This window comes from Aulonocara stuartgranti (genome assembly GCF_965226115.1).
Source record: "Aulonocara stuartgranti genome assembly, chromosome: 15".
NCBI classification, from domain to species: Eukaryota; Metazoa; Chordata; class Actinopteri; order Cichliformes; family Cichlidae; genus Aulonocara; species Aulonocara stuartgranti.
The window spans coordinates 14910832-14929147 of record NC_138951.1 but is presented as its reverse complement, the minus strand read 5'-3'; the positions used below and the strand labels follow the sequence as shown (position 1 = coordinate 14929147).

Below are 18316 nucleotides of genomic sequence, written 5' to 3'. Positions count from 1 at the left end.
ATTTCAGAAACTGCTGGGATTTTCCCATGCAACTATCTCTATGATTTACAGAGAAGAAAATGAGAAAATATGCTTTGAGCAGCAGTTCACTGGGTGGAACTGCCTTGTTGATGTCAAAGGTCAGAGGAGAATGGGGAGACTGCTTTGCACTGACAGGAAGGCAACAGTAACTCAAAAAAATCACTCGTTATAACCAAAGTATGCAGAAGAGCATCTCTGAATCCACAGGACATAGAACCACGAAGCCGATGGTCTAGAGCAGCACAAGACCACACCGGATGCCCACTCTAGTCAGCTTAGAACAGGAAACTGAGTGTATAATTCACACAGGCTGAACAAAACCGGACAACAGAAGATTGGAAAAATTTTGGCTGCTTTGATCGATTTCTGCTGTGACACTTGGATGACAAGAACTCGACATAAACAACATGAAGGCATGGATCTATCCTGCCTTGCATATAGAGTTCAGGCTGCTAATGGCGTGGGCCACTTTTGGCCACTTGAGCGTCACTTAAACATCACAGCATGTAGCCGATTGTGTCCATCCCTTTATGACTACAGTGAAATTATTTTCTAATGGCTCCTTCCTGTGATAAAAGCTATTAAAGTCTGACCAAAGTGTCTAACTAAAACACTTTTCATCGCAAACGCTGTCTCGTGTTTCATCTTGTACAGCATGTCTTCAAACTGTGGTGGTGTCCAGGGTGGAAGAGAGGGACCCAAATGCAGCACACATAGGCAGACTAAAACGAAAGAGAGACATTTATTGACCCATATAAAGTCCAAATGGATAGATCCAGGGAATATCCAATATACACAAACAATACATAACAAAAACCCACAGAAATAAAACAGCTGCAAAAAAAGGAAACATGACCTGGGAATTATATTTGCATTATATTATCTGATGATTAGGCCCCTACTCATAAGATGTGGTTAGCTTTTGGGGAGTCCCATTTAACAAATGGCTATCTTGTCTATTATGTTGGAATTTGTATTTTTGATTGATTTGTGAATAAACTAAACTAAACTAAACTAAACTAAACTAAACTAAACTAAACTAAACTAAACTAAACCCTTTGACAAAAAGAAACAAAGCCAAACAAGCCAAAAAATCATACCATCTGAGGAGCATCACAGGTGGCTTATTTAATTTCATAACGAATTTAAACCCTACGTGAGCTTTTACTATTACTGTTTTTCAAAGAACTTGCTTAAATACAGATCAGAATAAAGATCTCTGCTGAGAGGAGCCACCCCCTCCTCAGCAGCGGCAGCAGCAGCGCCCCTCTGTGCTGTTGTGAGTTACGTGGACACGTACGTGCGTGTTATTTACATCGTGGTGTCGGGCTGGCTGCTCGCATGTGCCGCTGCCCGTCTCCTTTGTCCTGCTTCACAGCTTCACTGGGTGTCATGGGCTCTGCCTGCAGGGAGAGGAGCTTTGTCACTTCCCTCATCACACTGGATCCCTCGCCGCAGCAGTCCTCATCACCATCACCATCGCATCGCGAGAAGAGTCACAGCCTCTCAGTCTTCTTCGGAGGCACAATGACCGCGTTCCCGTAGGCTACACCATGCGAAGTGTGCCCACCTGAAACAGGCTGGGGATGCAGCATCCTTTGAGCCCTTCTGTTTGGGTTCCTGCTGCACTGGTTTCCTGCGGATGATGCGCGGAGGAGTTCGCGGCGTGTTTATGTCTCACTCTGCTTTGGAAAGCCCCCATCCCATCAGGAGATCCATGCACCACCGGTCTTTGTGTTGTTGTTATTACCATGTCCCCAGCATCGGCTGCAACGGCAAGTGAAAGCGCCACCGCCACCACCACCGTCCCCGAGGAGGAGACGGAAAGCCCCCGGGAAGAGGTAAGAATTGTTTGCAGTAAATTAAGGCTTTTGAGTAGTGTGGCATGTTTAAGTGACAGGCTGCCTTTGTGCATGCTCACTGTAATAATCTCACGGTAATAATCATTTGGCTTTTTTTTTTTTTAGATTCTGATTTAAGTGTTTGCACAGCACTTAAAGCGCTTTATTTGCCTATTATACGAACCCATGCGCGCACTCGAGCGTGTGAACGCCATGATTACGCTCCTGTGTCCTCCGGGCAGGCTTCCAAAATTAGGTTTAAGAATCTATCACGGTCCAATCAGGTACACGAAAGTGTTAAAACAAAAAAACTTACTTTGCTCATATCTTTCCAGAAGATATTGAAAGTCACGCAGCATTTAAAAGACATCTTGACGTTACTAGGGCTGGGAGAAGTGAGATGTTGTATGGGGGGGGGGGGGGGGGGGGGGGGGGGGGGAGTCTGTAAATTTCCCTTAAGGGAAAAACTAAAACAGATTTGGAAACATAAGGACTCAACAGCAGTTTTCCTGAATTAAACTATAACACCCAATTCCTCTCCTTCTTCTCCAGTCTTCCCCTACATGCACACATGCTGGGCAAGTTACATATCCATTACACAAGAGAGTCTTTTTATATAACCTAGCTGGTCTTATTATGTCAAGAGAAAGTGTCCATGACTGCGAGAGGCACTAAAGGCACCACGGCAGCCTCCTGAATGTGAAGACTGTACAGATTTGAACCTTCTTGAAACTGTTTTTCCTTTTAACAATAGCCACTTTCATATTAAAATCTATGACTCCTATGAGTGCAAACTGTAAAATTACATTAGGATATAAGCACGTAAGGTGGCGTGCTGAAGTGATTCTCAGTTGTTGCTTTCATGCAAAGGGAATTTTCACTAAATACAAAACAACACTGAAACCAAATATTAAAAAATGATACAAGAGCCTTCAGCTAACTGTACACAGAAGACTTTTAGAGCTGTTTCATACAATAACTGCCTTAAATATAAATGTAACTCACTAAAATTAAATATGGATTCTCCTTTCATATTTTAGGACCAGCGCAAGGTTTTTCTAACACATTTTTAATCAGATTGTAACATGCAGAGATGCATTTGCTTTGCAGGCACATAATCAGAACGATATCTCCTACTGCACAACTGTTCATCATTAACCTCGAGCCTGTAAAATGTAACACTGGCCACAAAATGTGCCACGTAGTATTGATTGTAATTTTCGAACGTGGCCAGAATGCTGGTGAGCGAGCACTCCTCCTGCAGGAGGTTTATCTCAGTGGGGAATTTCACTGTTAATCCCTTTTGCTCTGTGGGGTGTAGCCTTGGGTTGGCAGTGTGCTTGAAGACCATGTGACCAAGGTCGGGAAGTTAATTATGATGTAAGAACATTGATTATTTATGCTCGTCTATCACTCGAAGAGCACAGAGCTGACATGTCGAGTTCAATAAATCAGCGCTGTGATAGAGCAGATGCTTTTTTTTTTTTAAATGTGGTGTTTAGAGGCGACCTATAGATCAAAATCTAGACATTTACAGTCTAATCTGAAGTGTTAGAAGTGAGGTCTGTCATGCAAATTTTTTTTGAATGAATTTAGTGATAATCTTCCCCTTCCTGGGACTTTTGAATCTCTGCCAGGTTTTGTGTGGCTGTGCTCCTGCAGGGCGTAACCAGCTCTCGAGCTCTTTGATGCAGCCGCTGGGGCTTGCTGTGCCCCGAGGAGATAAAGGATGGCACCATCTAAATGCTGCCCAAGTCAGACTACAGCCTTTTTTTCTGCCTGTCTGCCTAAATGTTTTTGACTCTTTAAAATCATATCAGTTCTTTCAAGTCTTCAACTCTCACGTGACAACAGGATTTCTTTTACATTTTAATGGTAATAATGAAGGAATCGTCTGATTATAACATGCACAGAGCAAGAAATGAGCAGTTGGCTCTTGGCTCATGCATAAACTATGCAAAAGCACTTGCAACGAAGAATATTTCCTTAAATATTTTATACACATGAGCCGCTGCTCCTTAACTTTTTGCCTACAGGTATTTAGGTTGTGTTCATCAATGCCACATTAAAATGTGCCATTCATTTAAATCTTCAGGTATAGGTTACTCCTTCTTATATTATTATGTTAATACCTGTGTTTGTAATCATTTTTTTCTCTTTTGCAGCAACAGCCTCAGAAACAGTCTCTGGCTAAGTCCTTGTGTCAGGAAACTCACTGGAAATGCCTGCTGCTGTCACTGCTGATGTACGGCTGTGTCGGGGTGATGGCCTGGTGCCAGGTGACAGAGGTCACACGCCTCACCTTCAATAGCGCCTACAAGGGAAACTCTATGATGTACCATGACAGTCCCTGCTCCAATGGCTACATCTACATCCCCCTGGCCTTCCTGGTCATGCTCTATGTGGTCTACCTGGTCGAATGCTGGCACTGCTACACCAGGAATGAGCTGCAGTACAAGGTTGATGTGGACAGCGTGACGGAGCGCATACAGCGCATGCAGCAGGCTACGCCTTGCATCTGGTGGAAGGCCATCAGCTATCACTATGTCAGGAGAACGCGACAGGTGACACGTTACCGTAATGGAGATGCCTACACCACTACACAGGTCTACCATGAGAGAGTAAACACCCACGTAGCCGAGGCGGAGTTTGACTACGGTAACTGCGGGGTTAAGGACATCTCGAAGAACCTGCTGGGCCTGGATGGTTTCCCCATCACCAAGCTGAGGTTCACCAAGTGCTTTAGCTTTGCCAATGTGGAGTCTGAAAACTCCTACCTGAACCAGCGGGCCAGGTTCTTTACAGAAAACGAGGGCCTTGATGATTACATGGAGGCACGTGAGGGGATGCACCTGAAGAATGTCGACTTTAAGGAGTATATGATTGCCTTTTCTGACCCTGATCACCTTCCATGGTATGCTTCCAACTCCACCTTCTGGGTAGCGGCTGCTTTCACCTTGTCCTGGCCTATGAGGGTGCTGACAGAGTATCGTACTTCCTGTGTGCACTACCATGTGGAGAAGCTGTTCGGCTTTGACTATGTGCCAGTAACGCCATCTGACGAGCGGGTGTATTGCAGACACATCCCACGGGTCAACACAATTGACAGCACAGAGCTCGAGTGGCACATCCGCTCCAACCAGCAGCTAGTGCCCAGCTACTCTGAGGCGGTTCTCATGGACCTGGCCCAGCTCTCAGGGAGCTGTAATAGCTACTCCTTATCCGGAGGCTACGGCAGCTACAGGCAGAACTGCGAACGCTGCCACCGTGCCATAAGCAGCTCCTCCATCTTCTCCCGAAGCGCCCTCAGCATCTGCAACACTGGGAGCCCCCGCATCCCGTTCAGCGCCAGCCGCTTCTCGCTGGGTCGGCTGTACGGCTCCAGGCGGAGCTGCCTGTGGAGGAGCAGCGGGAGCCTGAATGAGCAGTCGTGTCCCACAGAGAGCACGCGCTGTCTGTCAGGCCAACAGGCCAGTGAGGAGAACCCTCCAGCCTATCAGGACGCGCTGTACTTCCCAGTGCTCATCGTGCATCGCAACGAAGGCTGCCTCAACCACGACCACCGCTCGCTGCACAGAAATGGCTCCTGTGTAGAAACTTCACTCTGATGACACGAGCTAAGGCCAAGGAAACTCTTCATACATGGACTCTTGTGTCTCTTTAACACAGAGATTTAAAAAAAAAAAAAAGAGCATTCTCTGAGTTACCACAACAAAGGATTTGTTAACATTTCTAAACATACTGTCACCTGACACAACAGCAATTACAACAAAGTATGTGTGTGGAATTTATCACTCAATACATCAGGGAAAAACAGACCCGATGAGACTGTTGTTTAAAATACAGCGAGGCTTTAAAGGATACTGCCAAAGTGTCATGTGCAGCCCTAAAGAGTCTGTTGAGATTCAGATAACCAATGAAAATCAAGGGCCATCCCATCCTAGTGTAAATGCCATATTTACAGATCTTAGTCACAGACAATTTACAAAGATATGAGTAACATTTCCCGGTATATGAAGCCTGAAATGGGCTTTGACTCAGCAGCAAATGAAAAAATTAAATGGATGCCAAACGAGAAATGGAACGCAAAGATAAGCAACCTTGTCAAAACACACTAACGAGACTAAGTAGTTTTGCTGAAACCAAACACCCTAACCCTCTCATGGCTCTTATCAAAGTGAAGTCAGTACAGTCGACAAATACAGAAATCTGCATGTTAACACATTTTGATCCTGGATGATTTAATGTCTCCATTCAAAGTTAATGCTCATGGAAATCCATTCAAAGAGAAAAAAACTGAAAATAAATGTGCGGATAAAACATTCAGTCAGCTGATATGTGCTTGGCTGCAATGACATTAAACTCCATGGCTCGCCAAATATAGCACAGGAGGAGTTTGAATAATTTAGCAGACGAGGGCTGAAGGACACGAGGATTTAAAACTGATTCATAAACACTTCTTTAAACTGTTCAAACTGTACATTTTGTAAAGCAGTAAAAAATACCCTCACTGCACTGCTGAGAAATCAGTGTCAACTCCGCCAGTTTAAAATCTTAAAGATCCATTTAGGTTCGTGTTGGGCAATATTTTCATTGAGCCTACCTCTTTATTTAAGTGCCTAGCATCAACCGTTACTGACAAGCACAAGCTGCAATGACTTCTCATCTCATCTCACTATCCTCCCATTAAAACAAGCAGAAGAACACATCAAGGTTATTGAAAACATAGGCAAAAATCCACAAGTTTGTAAGAATCAGACACAAAATGCTTTTCAGATTTCTTTTTCACATTACTCACACAGCCAGCCCTGTGCTGCTGCTGCTGCTGATGCATATCAGAGAGACAGCTAGAGAGCTGGCCATCGAAAACACTCGAAATAGGCAGAGGCCTGGATTCACTACTGATAGTGTCAGATTTAATTATATAAAAGGATTACTTTAAAACACTAAAACCTACTTCCTCTCAGCTGAGTGCATGCGGTATCTGATGGGAAATTTACTTTTGCAGCCAAGAACCGAAGCAGTGTTTAATGCAAACAGTGACAAAAGCCACTCCCCGCAGCACAACCCATCGCTCAAAGTTTGGTTTATTTCTTCCAGCACTCCTTAATATTTTTGGACAGTCATTTAGCCACTTGAAGGAATGGAGGTTAAGCATAGAGGACGTCCATAACGACGGATATACATGGATCATACTGCCATTACGGCCATCACTGAATACTATGAACCTCACCTGCGTTTAGACATTTGGTGTTGAGATTTGCCTTCCCGATAAAGTGATCAATCAGCCATACTCATTACATTCCATGTGTGTTGTTGTGTTTGGAGCTGTGGACTGAGACACAACCCCCTCATAACAGGCTGAGTCACGTTTAACTAACAATTTTAACCTGTTTTCACAACTCAAGGTCATCTATGCAACCTCACCCCAAACTCAGGATAGTATTCAGGTCAACGATTCTGCTTGCAACAACATCCCGATAATCACTCATGTTCTCATCTGCACATAAAGAAGGCGGAGGTGCAGATGCAAACATCTCCAGTCATTGAGTTTCACTTCTGCACTCGCTATTCATAAATCCATCACTTAGTCTGTGTGTAAAGGTCCGGTAAACTGCAACGTTTTAAAGTTGATTTTTGCTAAAATTGATTCCACCATGAAACACAAGAAAAATGCGGTATCTTAGCATGAAAAAGAGGTTATTACCAGAGAAATCTTCCACTAGAAAAAACATCTGCATTATCAAAGAAAACAAAACAACTCTTCAGAATAATACGTCTCATATTACCGCTCTAACAACTTAATGCGGTGGGTTATGAACAGCTTCAGGCTCCTGTATTCAAGATGCTAACACCAAAATCTCACCTGAAATCTTGAGATAGGGGGACATTTATGACAAGTGTTTGAAATAAATTAGTTTAATCACAGAAAAACTGAAGTGTACAAATGGCAAGTTATTATTTTAGGCTCTCTATACATCTTCAGTGGTTCCAGTGTGTATGTTAAACTATTCACAGAACAGATGTCAGTGATCTGAGCTAAAATGGCTGGGAATCAATTGAGCTAACAAGTTAATTTTTAGCCCATTCAGATTCTTTACTTATTTTGTAGCTGTGAAGGACTGGATCACAACCGAGCTCGTGCTGGTCAGAAGTCAGAGACTCAAGTGGACTTGCATGACTCAGAGGACAACACAAATAACAGCATGCAGTCTCCACAGGGCATTTAAATGTACCGAAATGTCTTTTTTGTTATGTTAATCAAAATATAGGAGGATGCACCGGATGTCAATGCTAAAGTCACTGTGCCACTCTGAAATCATCACAATCTCTCCTTCATCATCATCATCAAGCCTCTCAGGTGGCTTCACTGTGATATTCATACATAGTCCCATGTAAGAATAGAAAAATGTGTTTACCCGTGAAATGTTTACGCAGCAACAGAAACAAGCTATTTGACCGATTACAATCTGACTGAAAGTTTTAAAGCTATACACTTTTCCTCTATAGATGACTGTTAGAATAACATTTCTGCAAAGAAAGCAGCTATAGCCGTTATCATGTCTTATGAGGTAGATTAGGCTCGTACGATGATTTGTATTCTTTCACTCAATGATGCTTTGGGCCTCATCTTTTATACTTCCATAAATCTGTGGATTTTTAACATTGTAGAGCAGGATGGCTTTGTACTGTAAATAAATAGAGACAGGAGTGTAGAATGTCAGTCGATGTGGATATTGTGTGCACACATGCACACAAACACACACTTAACTGGAGCAGGGACAGATTTGATGTGTTGCTATTAAATGGAGAGAAGCAGAACAGTCCCCCTAAAAAGGCTGTTTTGGGATGGTTTTGTTTCCCTTTAAACACGTTTTTAATCATTTTAGAATACTTTTTTAAAAATACAAATGCTGTTGGTGTGATTTGACTGCTTTGGGATAAGGTATATCTAAGCATAAACATATGCTTAGTGATTACTAAGGATCTAAATATAATAAATCAGTATTCTGTCATAGATTTTTCTGCTTTTTGGCTAAATTAGTCCAGAATAACCTCTCTTCAAATGGCTCTGGAGACTGATTTGTGATTTTAGGTGTGACACCTGTGACATACACCTGATTCATGGCTATGACTGTAAATTACATCTGACTGATAATTTTGTTGCCGCCTAGTTCAAGAGTTACACTATTTACCAGTAGATTATAGGTAAAAATAAAACAATGCAAGTCTGTATGTATTCCAACACCATCACGACGTTGCCTTGATGTTACATAAGGACTGAATACCAAACATGTGTATCAAAGTAGAACAAAAAACTCAATAAACTGAAATGCTCACTAAAATATCTGGTCTATTTGTTTAAAAATACACAACAGACATGCCAGAAAGACTATGATCACTGATCTGAGGTCAACTGATGCAACCAGTGTTGCATGTTTGTCAGCCAAAGGAAACTTTTGATACTGTCAACAAGTGTAGTAAATAGAACAGAAGCAACAGTGTGCTGGTCCATCCCCTCGGTCCCAAGCTCATTGGTTCCTGTTGCTTCATAATCAAAACAGGACATATTTTTCACACTTACTCATTGTCTAAAAAGTCTCAGCTGGAAGATTTCTGGAAATGTTACTCGAACTGGAGTAAATGTGAGTTGTGATGTTGTGATCCCTCCCCCTGCTGGCTACGCAAAGTAGGTAGATCCCGATATAAACTTTGCTCAACTTGCAGGAGACTGTTTGAAACAACAACTAATGACAGCGCAGGATACCCATGATTGATACATGACCTGGTCTGCCAGCAACCAATCATCTGCTTCAATCATTATGAATTAAGTAGATATCAGACAACTCATTTGAGATAGTTTAAAGATCTTAATGACACATCATATCCTGCATTTTTCTTACGTTAGAATTAATGTAGGGCTCACTTACATCTGTTGTGTTTTAGACCAAATTTGGTTGAATTTTGCTGCATATTTTCGTTTATTGTGGTTTTAGATGAATACGTTCATCTATTGCAAAGACAGACAGCTGATAAAGATGGGTTTATATTATAAAAACCATCAGTTGGCATTCTCAGTATTCTTCTCTCTTGGGTTTGTTTCTTGTTTTCTAAACTGGTTGTTCCAAACCATTTGGTTAATGACGGAAACTCTCCGCTCTTCGATGTCTGTCAGGTGGATATTGCATTCTGTCACACTGGTGTTGTGAGACATCGCCTCCTCCAAAGCGTTCCCTCCAACCTGCACAAATGCAAACATACACACACCTAAAAGCTCTGCTGATGGCCTCAATAACCTTGAAAAACATCTCACTGCTAACCTTGCAGTTCGAAATACGGCACACTTTATAAGCTCCCCTTTGCTGCTGCTACCAGTCTTTTGCTGTTTTTTGTAAAACAGGCATTTCTATTTCTGAAACCAAGGTCAAAAATATTGATGGTACTGCATGTTGGATTTCTGCTATGTGGGTGATTTTTGATCCTCCGCAGTGTATTCCAGTCAGAGATACAATATGCAGTTAAAATCCGAAGAAGAGAGAGCATGAGAAGGGGGAATTCAGATCTACCTCTCTTGGGGAAACAACACTTACTCAGTTTTCCATTATTACATGTTTTCCCACACATATCTATGAATAATTGAAAATCCTAGTACTTTACAGCTGCTCTGTTGACTTCACTATGCTGTGTCTGCACAGGCGTTAGCATGCTTTGAGAGTTTTTCAAAATGAACCAGCATTCCAAAGCTGACAAATTTAACAAGAAGAAGTAATAAGTGGTTACAGTGAAACCATAACTTAAAATAACAATTTCACTCTTCCTCTCTGTCAGTTAATTTTTGACAGTTTTTAATCTGCATGGCTTTCGGGATAACAGCAAACCTATCTATCTATCTATCTATCTATCTATCTATCTATTATTATTATTATTATTATTATTATTATTAATAATAATAATAATATCTTTGCAACTACAAATTATTTTCTTTCTTTTTTTTTAAAATCAATTATCAGTTTTATTAACTTATTGATATACTGTTTATGAGCCATGTTGACTAAATTAAAATAGGTTCTTTGGTCTAAACAGCAGTCAAAACTAATTAAAGAAGAAATAATATCACAGAATAAAAAAACGCATACACTTTAGTAGCTCGGACAGATGGATGTTTTCAACGCTATCCTTAATTGTTGCTGAGTAAAGTTCTAATAAATGAATAATCAGTTAATTATTTTACACATGAAATTACATGAAACGATATGATGTGGTCTTTACAAGCCTACGATGGCAATAGCCTCCTACATGGCATAGAGGACCTAGAGGGCGAGATGAAGAGAAGGGCACTATGCAAATAAAATCATTTTGCATCTACTTCTAGACAATAAGAAGAAATGTATCAACTGAATGTCTGAATTTAAAGGAAACTATTCAAATGTCTTACTTCTTATGCAAAGACGCCCAATTTGTCCATAAAATGTTATGTTTGTTAATGGTCTTTTAAGGATTCACTTTCTTGGTGGCACTTGCTTCCAGATTCAAAATACAACGTAGTTAAATCAAAAGAGAAACTTGGATGTGCATGTGAAAAGAAGGAAAGTTTTGAAGTCTAGCCTTGAAATTAAAGAGTGTGTCTGTCGCCTGATACACTATATTGCCAAGTCTTCAAGATATGAAGGGGCATGGTCATTCAGGACTTTGTATGTAATTTGTATGTGCGGACAAGGATTTTAAATTCACTTCTGGATTGAATTAACTAACAAGGCAGAAACACAATCTTTCTATTCCTGTTAGTGCTTTCTTGAATATAGGGCTGTAGGGTTTTAATGTAGATTTTATCTTTGTCAACGCAAATTTCATAGGATGGTTAGGGTGCGGAATTTATACATTTTGGATAAAATGTATTCTGCAGTCCGGAGGAATGCAATCCGTTTTCTTTCAATAATAAAACAGCCACATAATAAGGAATTACAATAGACTTCTTTTTCAGCATCTTTCTGAGACAGCATGTTTCTAATTTTAGCAGTTTTCCTTGCTGCGAAAAGTAGACTTATTTCTCTCTTACCTCACCCAGTGTGTTGCAGGAGAGATTGATGCTCTTCAGGGTGTTATTCTGTGCTAACATACTAGACAGGGAAAGCACAGTAAGCCAAGTTACCCCATTGGCTCCCAGTTGCAGGTGAAGTAGGGTTTTGTTGTTCAACAAGGCCTTACAAATAGCCTGACCACCCTCATCCTTCAGACGGTTCAGACATAGATTGAGGGACACAAGAGTTGTGTTCTTGGACAAGGCATGAGCTATAGCCTTGGCCCCAGGGCCGCCAATATTGTTGTCATACAGGTTAAGGATCTCCAGCTTGCTCTTTGTGAGCAATTTGCCGATGGCTCTGGCTCCGCTGTCTCCAATCACGTTGTGAGAAAAATCTAGAGTGCGCAGGGAGGGGTGGTCTAAAAGGTACTTCACCAACAAACGACACTTTTTATCTTCAAGGTGGCTTAGATGGAGCCTAAAGAGCTGAGGAAACAGTAAGAACCTGTGATGGGTCTTTCCAAGCAACACACAAAAAATAACATGCTTACACATCAGCACCACACGATCAGATAAGTAATGTTTTATGGGTAAACATTGAAAAATTAATCAGGACACCCTCAGAATATGCTTGCCTTCATTTTTAGTGCTACAGGCTCTCAAAGTACAAAGTGGATGCTGGAAATTTGGCACTTTTTAGATCGGATTAAAATTTATTTTTTGGGGGGGATGTACCATCATAGCATTGTGTTTCTGTTGGATAAGTAGAAGAAAAACGGATGGAATAGATGTTCGGATAGACTTAAAAACTGACTATCCATACATACATCCATACATAAAAACAGTTAAAAACTATAATAAGATCAAATTTTTATCAGCTTTTTTGTTCAGCAAAATTTCTTCTATAATCAACTTTGAGCATCAGTATTGGAATATGAAATAGATAGAACTTGGTTATTCAGTCAGAAGAGTAGCAGCTCTGAGTAGAGCTGCTACTCTTCCACATTGAAAGTCCAGGTCAGGGGCTTCTGGCATCTGATTAGGATACCTAATGGATGCAGGTAAGGTATTTAGGTGTGCACTAGTAGAAGAAGGTGCCAGGGCAGACCCATTACTCACATGAGAGATTACATCTCTTGGCCTGCTTAAGAATGCCTTGGTGTCCGCCCAGATGAGCTCTGAGCGTCTCTGCTAAGACTTCTGCCCCCCGCAGCCAGAACCCAGATAAAAATTAATGGATAGATTGCAAGTATTAAAATATTACAATATTACACAAAATACATTTTTGCATTTTTTTTCTGCAGAACTCTTGACATATCCTTTGATGTTGATGCTCAAAGTTGGTCACAGAAAAACAACTGCAATGAGCAACAAGTAGATTTTGACTCCTGAGTGCAACACTTGTCCTGGGTTTTAAAACTGATATTTTGCTGTAGCTTTTTGAGCTTTTTTGTTCCAAAAATATCCTGCAGCTATCCTGCAGCATCAAAATGCTGGAAAACAAAATAAGGTGCCAAATTTCAACCCAATCCCACTCCTGTTATTTGAGGGCTTGAAAAAACGTACATAGAATGGGGATTTATTTCTGCACGAAGTCGGGCGGGAGCTTTTTTCACATAGGATATCTGGAATGGGTACTATGTAATTTAATGCAATACTTACCTTTAATGTCTTACAGGACTTAAGTGCCTTGGCAAGGGACTCACAGTCCCGGTTGGTCATCTCAAACATGCTCCATTCAAAGTTCATACCACATGATTTGACTTTGTACACCAAGTGCAGCTCTTCCAGGTTTGTAAGCTTGTCAAGCAAGATCCTAAAGTCAAAGTGGTCCATACCAGATTTATCATCATCATTTGCAAGTGTCAGCTCTGATGCTTGCTCCTCATCCTCCGTCTGCGGCTCCTTGACAGGTGGCAGAAGCTGAGCAATGTTTAGCTTCTTGATGTGGTCTTTACAAAGCGTGACCATGTCTAGAACTGTCTTTGGCTCTGTTATGCCTGGAACGAAAAGTTCAATGATGTTCTCCAGCTGCCTTTCAAAAAACATTCGTTTCCAGCTTTCGCCGTAATTAGAGACGTCACAAACTTTCCACTTCTGCTCACAGCATCGCTTCCAGTAAACGCCATCTGGGAAAACATTGGCTGCGAAATGCAGAGGCAGGGAAAGGGACACTCTGTTCTGAATGAAGTCCTTCTCACTGGATGTAAGCTCTTCATATATTGGCCTTTCTGCAACAGGTATACATTTTGCAATTAAGTTCCAGCTTTATTACAAGTGAGATTATAAACTTGTGGATAATAGCGATACTAAAAACCACCTTCAAAGTTGTTCACTATGCACTGGAGAGAGAGGTTTGACAAACTGGACACTGTAGCCAGTGACCAGTCTAGATATTCAGCAATGATCCTCCTCATGTTACTGCAATCTTCACTTTGGATAAGATTAGCCCTGGAGGATAAAGAGAGGCATTATAGTATAGAGATACGGCACTTAAGTGAAATGTATGGGGAAAATACAGTGCTGTATTTGACCCCTTCCTTATTTCTAACTTTTTTTGCATATTTGTAACATTTACATATTTTGGAACATCAAACTAAGTTTAACATTAGACAAAGATAGCCTGAGTAAATACAAAATGTAGTTTTTAAATGATCATTTCATTTATTAAGGGAAAAAGCTATTTAAATCTATCTGGCCCATCACCTTACAAATAGCCTGGTGATGTGAAAAATCTAATACCTGGTTATGCAACCCTTGGAAGCAAGAACTATAATGAAGCATTTGCAGTAACTGGCAATGAGTCTTTCACATCAGTGTGGATAAATTTGGACCCTAATTTTGGATGAATATTTTCCCAAAAGTCTTGGGGATCATCAAGGTATTTTTTGGCAAACGCGAGACGAGCCTTTGTGTCGTTTTTGTTAGCGGGGGTTTTCTCCTTGGAACTCTTGGAATGAGTCGTCACTGTCCTCTTGGAGTAACTTTGCTATGGCGGCAACTCCTGGGAAGGTTCATCGCCATTCCGAGTTTTGTCTATTTGTGGATAATGGCTCTCACCGTGGTTTGTTGGAGTCCCAAAGCCTTAGAAACTGCTTTGTCATTGACTGATAGATCTCAATGACTTTGTTTCTCAACAGCTTTTTTCAACCGTGGCATGGTGTGTTACTTTTTGTGGTCTTTTAGTCTACTACAATGATCACTGCAGTGATCAGTCCTGGGTGTGAATAGAAAATTGAACTCAGCTTTCTGAAAATGTGGTTAAAATAATAATTTAACAAACGGGGTGGCAGGCAGGCCAGGTAGGTTCAAATAGCTTTCCCCCCTAAATAAAATAATAATTTATGAACTGCATCAGCTTAATTTAAATTCAGTTAACGAACTCACTTACTTTGATTACATTTTGCGATTACGTGCAGTTTTTATTTCCTAACAATGTTCGAATAAAGTTATTACAGTAATTTTACAAAATAAGTGCCAGAAGTGGACTAAAAAAATAAATAAATAAATAATGAATAATAAAAAAGAATAAGTCAATAAATAAATCACACATTTAAAATTTCCTTCATAGACAGATATTATATTTTCAATTGTAGTTATATGGTGAGTCTAAGTAGCTCAGCTATTGGGCTATTGAGTTGCTTTTGAAGTTGGGCAGAAGTTGCTAGCTTCTGACCAATACGGTATCTTACATAGTTAGCTTAAGAGCATGTAGTCCCACCACTGTTATAGCTATCGAATAAAAACTTCTTCACGGAGCTATTTAATATTTGTTTTATGTCATTCAGTTAGATATACACAGCCTAATCCTTGTCGTATACATGCTAACATACCTGCAGTACTGGTTTAGGGTTCATCTGTTCCCATGGGAACGGAACGCAGTGAGTTTACTTTAACGTCTCTGGGAAATTTGAGTTTTTACTCTGAATGTTGACCGATACCTCGATGTACGTATAAACGTAATGTTTATACTGTTTACTGCTGTGTTTAGGAGACAAAAAAAATAAATACAAAATTTAGTAAGACACATGGAAATACGCATTTCACATGGAAATCATTTTCATTTTTGTGAGTCACCGGTTCGGGAAAACAAATTTCCGAGTTTCATGAAATGAAACAGTTTTTCTTAAATACACAAGACAGACAATGACAAGCTATAGTATTACTACTACCACTACTACTACTACTAATATTAATATTAATAATAATAACAATGAGCTGTAGAAAGAGAAGAAGAGTACAATCATAAGTTGCTTAATTTGGGAATCAAAGCTACCTGGAACAAATCGCATGTTTAAATAACATCCAGTATTTATACAACCACAGCTTTATTTTCACAGAGAAACGAGTGCTTTGTGTTTAGGTTTGCATCTGAGGAAGCAGTGATCATGCTGTGAAACACTCAGATGCCACCAAACTGCCAGATGGACCTTGGGTCTGGACCATGGGCCTTTTGGAAAAGAGCACACTGGAGTGGATCCATCTGTCTCACAAGCAACACAAAACAGGCGCAAGGCTACTGTGTAGGAGGTGAGAAATCTGTAAATACCACCTTAAGAGATTCATGGTTGTTATTAAGCAAAACATCATTTAAGGCCAAGTTATTTTACATGGATAGAGATGGAGTCACAAATTTTAGAGTCGGCTGTAGGAGCTAATTGCACTGAGAGAATGAGATGTTTGAATTTGACACCACTGTTATCACATAAGCCACAAATTACACTTAGAGCATTTTTTCATAGTCTGAAAAGCATTGTAGCATAGTAAAGACGGAACGAGAGTGTGTAGACTTGCTGCTTTGATGCAGTGGAAAGATGTAACACTTAATTTCATACATTTGTGTGAATCTTTGCTTTAAAGTGCCCGAATCAAATACCAAGTAGATGCAGGATAAATTTGTTCCTTGAATTAATCATCTGTGGACTTCATCAGCTTTCATCAGTTGTGTAACATTCAAGCATGGATGAAAGCAGGTACATGATGCTGCAATCCTGACTCTGCTCCCCATATGCTTGGGCAGAGAGAGCGTGACTGAGTAACAGTTAGATAGCTGTTACTGGCATCGTGAGGTTGCTTCCAGGAGTCGGATGGCGGCTCGGATGGAGGAACGAGAGGCTCCAACTGTAGCCCCAAGGCAGTCCATCACTGTCGTCCTCGTGTAACGCGGTCCGACAGACACACGCGTCCCTCGTACTCCGGCTTTAATGGACTGGCGTGACATCAGGCATCCACAGCACAGAAGGCAAACTCACTCTGTGGGCTGCTGTCCCAGTGCTCTCTGTGGAGTGAATCACAGTGTTCGAAGGGAGGGGTTGTCACTGCACCACATAAGAGGTGCACATGTTTACTGATCAAAGTGGCATCTCTGATGTTTTGGCATGAAGCAAACAAGAGAAATGGGAAAAACCAACCAGCTATTCAACCCTACTGTTTGCCAGAGGTATCGAATCAGAAGATGCAAAAGAAAGAATAACATGCCTGGGTACTTTTACTTTCTGGCAATGTAAGTATTTTATTTTTAAGATATAATAATAATTAATTTAAGAATGTGTGAATATTTACATTGGAATCTACCTTTTCCCCCCTAACAAATAGTGCAGCGCGGCAGGATATTTGCTTATACATCTTCCTGAATAATTGCTGTTTCTCAGGGATAATAAGTGATTTAGTTCAGGAGCATTAGATAGATGAAGTGATTATAGTGCAATTAAGACCTCAACCAAAGCCAGGCCATGGAGTTAACACAGGATCAAAGCTGTCTGTCTGCAGTCTGAGGACTGTGTGCATTAGCACCGGAGCAGCCGGTGCCATCTCTCTTTCATTTTCTTTCAGATCCCAAGGAGCTGTTGCATTAGTTACCAGGCAACAGAGCGTGTGTCTAATTACTAAAGGATAGAAGGATTTAGCAAAATAAAGTGCTTCTTTCCAAGATGGAAATCTATTTTTAAATGTGACGCCCACCGCTGGTAGATTTAGAAGTGTAACATTGTGAAGTAACTCATGATCTCATGATCTTTTTCAGATGACAGCTCTAATGGTCAAGGGGCATGATGACAATAAAGCCTTTTGGAAGTGGTGCCCTTTAAATATTGCCCTGTACGCTTCAACAGCCCATGTAAACATCCTAATTTTAAAAAAAGAAACATAATCTCAGCAACTATGAATCATGCGAAGCTACTGAAAATTCCCACACTATGTTAAGACTTGAAGTCATTCAGTTGTTTGTTTATATGAGGCTGAAGCAGTGAGAGCTGAGGTAAACTGTGGAGTGCTGCCAGACTTTTCTGCAAGCCTCCCAGCTCCACAGCCTGTCTGCAAGGCAGGGCGACTCCCAGGTGACTCAGGGCATGAATTGAAGGCAGGGAGCCACAGAAAACAAATGACAGTATGTCGTTTTAAAAACATGTTGCCTTTATTTTTTCTAACACACTGA

The 18316-nt window shown here is 40.8% G+C and overlaps 2 protein-coding genes across 2 annotated transcripts; one reads left to right on the top strand and one right to left on the bottom strand.

The window, feature by feature from the left end:
• Positions 1 to 1186: 1186 nt before the first annotated feature.
• Positions 1187 to 7675, top strand: tmem151ba (transmembrane protein 151Ba). Its single transcript, XM_082505149.1, has 2 exons — positions 1187 to 1862; positions 4028 to 7675. The coding sequence occupies exons 1-2, from the start codon at positions 1773 to 1775 to the stop codon at positions 5468 to 5470; spliced, it is 1533 nt and encodes a 510-aa protein (XP_082361275.1). The 5' UTR covers positions 1187 to 1772; the 3' UTR covers positions 5471 to 7675.
• Positions 7676 to 7765: 90 nt separating this feature from the next.
• drc5 (dynein regulatory complex subunit 5) lies at positions 7766 to 15765 on the bottom strand. Its single transcript, XM_082505150.1, has 5 exons — positions 15717 to 15765; positions 14204 to 14334; positions 13546 to 14114; positions 11920 to 12369; positions 7766 to 10104 (listed from the first exon to the last, which is right to left on the bottom strand). Exons 2-5 carry the CDS (start codon positions 14298 to 14300, stop codon positions 9925 to 9927), a joined length of 1296 nt encoding a protein of 431 aa, XP_082361276.1. The 5' UTR covers positions 14301 to 14334; positions 15717 to 15765; the 3' UTR covers positions 7766 to 9924.
• Between the last annotated feature and the right edge of the window lie 2551 nt (positions 15766 to 18316).

Excerpts from the sequence above, each read along its gene's own strand:
- tmem151ba (XM_082505149.1), top strand. The coding sequence starts at position 1,773 with ATGTCCCCAGCATCGGCTGCAACGGCAAGTGAAAGCGCCACCGCCACC. Across the intron at positions 1,863-4,027 it reads CGGAAAGCCCCCGGGAAGAG|CAACAGCCTCAGAAACAGTC; the intron begins GTAAGAATTGTT and ends TCTCTTTTGCAG.
- drc5 (XM_082505150.1), bottom strand. The coding sequence starts at position 14,300 with ATGAGGAGGATCATTGCTGAATATCTAGACTGGTCACTGGCTACAGTG. Across the intron at positions 12,370-13,545 it reads AGTCCTGTAAGACATTAAAG|CTCTTTAGGCTCCATCTAAG; the intron begins GTAAGTATTGCA and ends CTGTTTCCTCAG. Across the intron at positions 10,105-11,919 it reads CCTGCAACACACTGGGTGAG|GTTGGAGGGAACGCTTTGGA; the intron begins GTAAGAGAGAAA and ends GCATTTGTGCAG.